Source organism: Etheostoma cragini, chromosome 18 (genome assembly GCF_013103735.1).
Source record: "Etheostoma cragini isolate CJK2018 chromosome 18, CSU_Ecrag_1.0, whole genome shotgun sequence".
NCBI classification, from domain to species: Eukaryota; Metazoa; Chordata; class Actinopteri; order Perciformes; family Percidae; genus Etheostoma; species Etheostoma cragini.
Genome location: NC_048424.1, coordinates 15194390 through 15200367, shown reverse-complemented (window position 1 = coordinate 15200367; position 5978 = coordinate 15194390). Strand labels below are relative to the sequence as shown.

The 5978-nt window shown below is 39.3% G+C and overlaps 1 protein-coding gene across 2 annotated transcripts in view; it reads right to left on the bottom strand.

Annotated features, from left to right (window-relative positions):
- Positions 1-4780, bottom strand: part of rpf2 (ribosome production factor 2 homolog) — a 13248-nt gene extending 8468 nt beyond the window's left edge. For both annotated transcript variants that reach the window (XM_034901028.1, XM_034901027.1), the window contains exons 1-4: positions 4614-4780; positions 2210-2342; positions 1221-1258; positions 247-286 (exon numbers count right to left, since the gene is read on the bottom strand). In XM_034901028.1, coding sequence (XP_034756919.1) covers positions 247-286; positions 1221-1258; positions 2210-2342; positions 4614-4636 — 234 coding nt within the window. In that variant the 5' untranslated portion in view covers positions 4637-4780. The remainder of the gene's footprint in view (positions 1-246; positions 287-1220; positions 1259-2209; positions 2343-4613) is intronic.
- Positions 4781-5978: the final 1198 nt, after the last annotated feature.

Below are 5978 nucleotides of genomic sequence, written 5' to 3'. Positions count from 1 at the left end.
CCCCCCCCCCCCCCCCCCCCCGTCATTCTGAAACTGATGAAATATCACACTCTCTCTGTAGCCTACCGTAAATGTAGGCTACTTTTAAAATGCCATATTTTCCCTTTGCCTCTGGTTAGATTTTGTTGTTATTTTTTAATAATGTAATGTGTAATCTTTCAGTTTTTCGAGTACCGGTTTGGCATCGGAACCGTAAAAAACCCAAACGCTACCCAACCCAGTGTACCCTGTTTCTTGTAAAATTACCAATGATGTTGAGTCTTCAAATGGCCGTGCTATGTTCTTCCTGAAAAGCAAAACAAGGATTTTATAGGGTTAGGAATGCTTTTTTTTACGTATAATTTAACAGAGTCCCTTGTTGTGGGACACAACATAGTTAAATGTTATCAAACAGTGTTAATATTCCGATGGTTCTATCCCAGAAAGGACCGGATGCCTCATTTCCACTGCACTTTTGCCCTTTTAGTTTTCTACTGCACACGGTATCCCCTCGGTGTGATCTTCATCTGATTACCATAGCAACGCCGTGTGAAACTAACGTAACGTTATCATCAAATCAACACTCGCTGGATCCTTTCATCAGCAACGGGTCTGACTTTGTCAATTGTACAGCATAGTATACGCTGTAGTTTGTGGGCTGCCATTTTCTTATTTATATCAAGCCAATAAAATAGAATTTCGGCCACTACTGACAGTAGTTTGGCTATTTAAAAATGACAGGTTTGTGCAGGATGTCCCGTAGGCGTCCACGATTAATCTTTCTAAAATCATGATCTTGATTTCACCCTTTCATTTTTAAATAACTTAAAATAATAATAATAATAATAATAATTTAAATAACTTTTTTTTTATGACTTTGATTCTCATTGCTTGCTTGGAACCTCGACCGAGGTGGTATTAAAAAAACTACTGGGTAACAGGTATTAGCCACAACTTTTCTAATGGAAAAAAACAGTGAGGTGAGACGTGCTATGCAGTTGGAAAGCATCATGACAAAACACCAGAAATGTTGCCAAGTGCAGAAAGGAAAGGTGTTTCATTCTCAGTTGAAAAACAGCACATGAAATATTGACTGTGAGCCAATGAAATTAAATTACAAAAAAATGTGAAAATAAAAAAATAGTAATTTAAAAGGCTCAGCTTTTATTTAAAAAATAATTAATTTAACTGGTAGATTATTTGAAACGGAAAACAAAACAACGTTATATGTTTCCACTTACTTCTTGTACAGCACAGCATTGGGCTTCTTCAGGGAGTACTACAGAAAGAAAAGATTTCTTGTTTAAATCCATAATTCTGCTAGTGAGTCAGCAGTTTTCAAGCTCAGTGCCAAATATGGTTTGTTGTAAGGCAGCGTCCTCTAGTGTTCGTAATGATTATGACCGGAGCAAAGAAGAAATAAGGTGACATGTATAAAAGCGCCAAAATCCAGATATAAAGGAGGTTGGGGTGGAGGAAGAGGGACCGGTGTTTCTCTTATCTTAATCGGGTTGTTTTCATACCAACTTACCGGTTATTATTTAACAGCTTAAATAGGGGCGTAACGGTACACATATCTCACGGCTCGCTACGGACCTCGGTTTTGAAGTCACGGTTTGGATCATTTTCGGCACAGTAAGGGAAAATTGCCAACAAGTAAAGAAGCAACACAAAATGCTTGTTGTTTATTATAACTTCTTTTTTTTCAGTTTACAACTTCTTTTTAAAGAAACTTTCAAATGGATTGTGAACAATATAGGGGATCATGGATCAGAATGCATAGCATCCTGATCCATGAAATAACTGGCCTTCAATAATAAAAATCTGCTTGCTTCTACGGCCATTTAACATTGGGGTGTGCATACTATGCCCCCTGTATTTTAAGGAAGATTTATTTATTTACAATACATTATTCATTCACAGAGAAAATTAGTGTCCTTAAAGGTTCGATTTTTACTAATTTTTTAATTAAAGCATTAAGATCAATTTCCAAAAGATGATTTTTTTACTCCTCTTTTTAGTCAACTTAAGCAGGGGTTCCTATAGTCATGAGCAGCACTGTATCATGCACCCCTCACGCTCACGTGTGATGTTGCCATGTCTACAATTATCTCAACATCTGGAGAGTGATAAATATGACTAGTAAAGCTTCATAACAGCCCGTGCATCTGTGTGAAATAAGTCACGGCTTGAAGGTCTTTCTTACGGAGTTCATCATCAGGCTACTTACTATGTCCTTGAGGGCCTGGGCGATGGTTTGATTGGTGTTGCCCCCCTTCATAATCATGGCTGACTTCACATCCTCGACCAGCTTGGGCGCTCTGTTGTCCAAGAAGCGCTTGGAGCGCTTTGTCTTGGGTTTTCTGAGGATGGACACAAATAATTAGTCGGGTATGTTCATTCTGTAACATTGCAGAAGATACGGTTGGTCATTGTATCCAAACTGACACCAGCTTTACAGCCTGTCCATGCCGAGCTATGATAAAGCAACAGTGGCGAGAGGAAAAAAACGCATGCATCCTCCTTTAATCCAACAACGGATTTCTAGCCTTAGCCCAGTTCAACTAAATATGACAAATTGAATATAAAAACTGTTTAAAAGAGTTTATTCTGCTCATGAGAAAGTGCAACATTTTTGAAAGGACCCCTTTGAATGGTAAAAAAAATTATAATTATGGCATGATTCAGATGATTATATTTACATTTCATAATCCTGACTGTTGGTTAGGCTAAATGGGCCTTATTAACACTATTTTTGGCGCAAGTAATTGGATACAAATGTCCTACTATATGAACTAAAGGAACAATTAGTTCATTCAGCAAATCTGAAATTGAGTGATATTTTATTTATTTGTCCCTCTTCTGCTCGCCTACCATAGTAATTCATATTATCCATATACACCATTTGTTGGCAAATGGGCACAAACCTTCACCTATATGCTACATAAGTCATCTCGCACTGCAATACAAGAGTGAAACTCATCACTCAAATAAATGGGCCATGGTGTGGTTATCCTCTTATTGTTATGCAGTTCATCAGTAATCAGACCACAACTTTACAGCTAGGGTTGCGCATCGAGAACCGATTCCTACTTGGAATCGTTTAAAAAAATTACGATTCCAGCAGAATCCTTTCTTTAATGGAATCGTTTGGGGGATTTGATTTCCAGACTAATCGTCGGGTCCAAGTTTAACATGCACAAGTTTTGGTTTCTGACTGGTTTCAACTCTACCCCTCAAAGAATGAGAATCGATAAGAACCAGAATTGAAGAAAAAAAGTACAGAAACTGGAATCAGAATCGTTAAAATCCAAACGATGCCCAACCCTAATGACAGCCCCTTCCATAATGTAGCAGTTGATTTATTTGCTTGGACAATATTTAGAGCCTTCATCCATCTTGGAGCGGTAGTTTTCTATCAAAGGGAATTGGGCTTTGAAAATGTTGAGTCTCTTCTGTTTTGTTAGTCACTAGTTAACTTACTTTAAATACAGATTAAATCCATCTTTATTCCATTCTTATTATAACATTGCAGTACTCCATTCTTCCCCAGGTAAGCCAGTCATACCATGGTGTTAGGGCAATGTAAGGCTCACCCCATGAATCTCTGAATAAATAACCTCAGCGTTATCTCCTTGTTGATGCATCTGAATGAGAATCATGTTTATTACCAAAGCAAGTTTCCACTTGCTTTGAATTAGCCTTACAATAAAGAAACATTAAAAAGGGAATAAACAATATGGCAAATTACTGCTACAGTCAGGAAAAAATAGATATATTACAATAAAAAAGTATGTACAAACACACTATAGCAAATAACTTTCCCTTTTAGAAAGACAAAGGAAGAAAGTTGCATGGTTCCGTGCAGGTTGTGCAAAATATGGATCAGGGGATGTGCAAAAGTATGTGCACTGGTCAGGAATACTAGTCCAGGATGTGTTATAAAGTGATCATATTATGCTTTTTGCCTTTTTCTCTTTCTTTTTCTGTGTTCTATATATTTCTTGATCATTTGATAGGTTTACAAACTGCTCCAAACAGCTCTATTGTAGTCCAGCATTTATTTCCTGACGAAGGTGCGTCACTTTGTAACACGTTATAATGGTCTCCTTTTATTCAAACGTGTAAACCTATTCTGATGTAACTTCTAAACACAAGTATGAACCCGAAAATGCGCATAATATGAGCACTTAAAGTTTGTTATAACGTGTAGTGACTAAGGGTGGGGGGTAAGAGTCTGCCAGTCTGGCAGGGGAGAACCGGGCCTTGTTTTGGCGGCGGGCGGTTTTGGTCGTGATGGACCGCAGCCTCCTGCCTGTGTCCGGGGTGGGAGGGACACCGAACTAATGCCACTAGTTAACGCTACATGCTTGACACGACGCTTAATTTACGTCATTTGGTTTCACTGTAGGTAACGTTAGATAACGAGCGACTTGAATTGACCGGAAACAACCATATAATAATTCAACCTCACATCAGTTACACGTTACAGACGTTACTTGTTGGCTAATGTTAGCTGACAGACGCCATGCTCGGCTAACGTTAGCGGTCTTAATAAGTCAGTTCCACGAGCACTGAACAACATACAGACGCTTAAAGACAGTGAGTTCTCAGGAATGCATGGCCAAACTTACATTATTCCGTCTAACTGCGTCATTTTTATTTTTATCCTCGTGTCCTCGTCAACTCCACGAGCGAATCTTCCTCCACGTGAATGAAGGCGGCGGAAGACAACATTGGTGGATAACTTCCTCTTTGGTAAAGCTGTGGTTGGTTTCCTGCTTCAAATGAATTACCGCCATCTAGTGTCAAAACTCCACTCCACTCCACAGCAGTCGCCACCCAGGTATGCTACCAGAGCGGTGCTTAATGTGGACGTCTGACTCCATCCACGTTAAGCACCGCCTTTCCAGATTTACTGAACGGCATCCCCGGGGTGAGGCAGCATATTCACAAACAGCACCGCATTAAGTACATAATAAACACTGCAGCCTATGAAAACAAATAGCACAGGTAGGCTACATTTGGAATATAGTCATTGCCTGCATGTAAACGAAATAAGGGATGGATTTGCAAATTGAACTGTTAGCTGAATTTAGTTTGGCATTTTTTGTGTGGGATCCCCTATAAATGATATGAAGCTGGTATCAGTGGGATATACATAAATAGCAATCATAAACAGCCTCTTAAGTACAAAATAACATCTAATATTTGCAGAATAAAATGTTATATCCCACAGCACAGACTGTCCACTAGGGCAGTGGTTTCTTCTTCTTCTTCTGTGGTTACTGGCAATTGGCTGCCACCAACGTATTCCATACCCCACTGCCTATTCTCTAACAATCTAATCATGTCTCTATAAACTAATCATGTCTCTAATAAACTAATCAAATCTCTAATGAACTAATCTCCTCAATCTGGGCTCTGAGAGGGCCTGAAAGCCTCACTGAACAGCCCTTGCACTCCTTTGCCAGTAATTCCCAAGATGCTTAGCTCCAGGGAGCTCATTCCCCAGAGTCCTTATGTTTTCTTGCCTAGCGGTTTTCCTTGGATTGAGGTTGTACCTAAATCCTGATTGCAGCTGCTGCCGGGATCACTCTCGGCGCCCTGCATACCTACTACGCCCTGAACTGCTACAATTATTATTTCTATTCATAGTTCCACTACGTTTATTGTTACTATAATTGCCGCTGTTCATCATACCACCTCCTATAACTGTTATGAATCCTATTTCTCCCTATCTGTATATATGTATCAGTGTCTCTGTGTTCCAACCGGCATCAACAGACACCCCCAGGAGTCTGGGTCTGTCCCAGGTTTCTTCCGAAAACGAGTTTTTTCTCGCCACTGTTGCACTAAATGCTTTCTCTTGGGGGAATTGCTAGAAATTGTTGAAAAATTTTAGATTAGACTTACCCTATCTGTCAAGCGTCTTGAGATGAATTTTGTTATGAATTGATACTATATACAGTGAGGAAAATAAGTATTTGAACACCCTG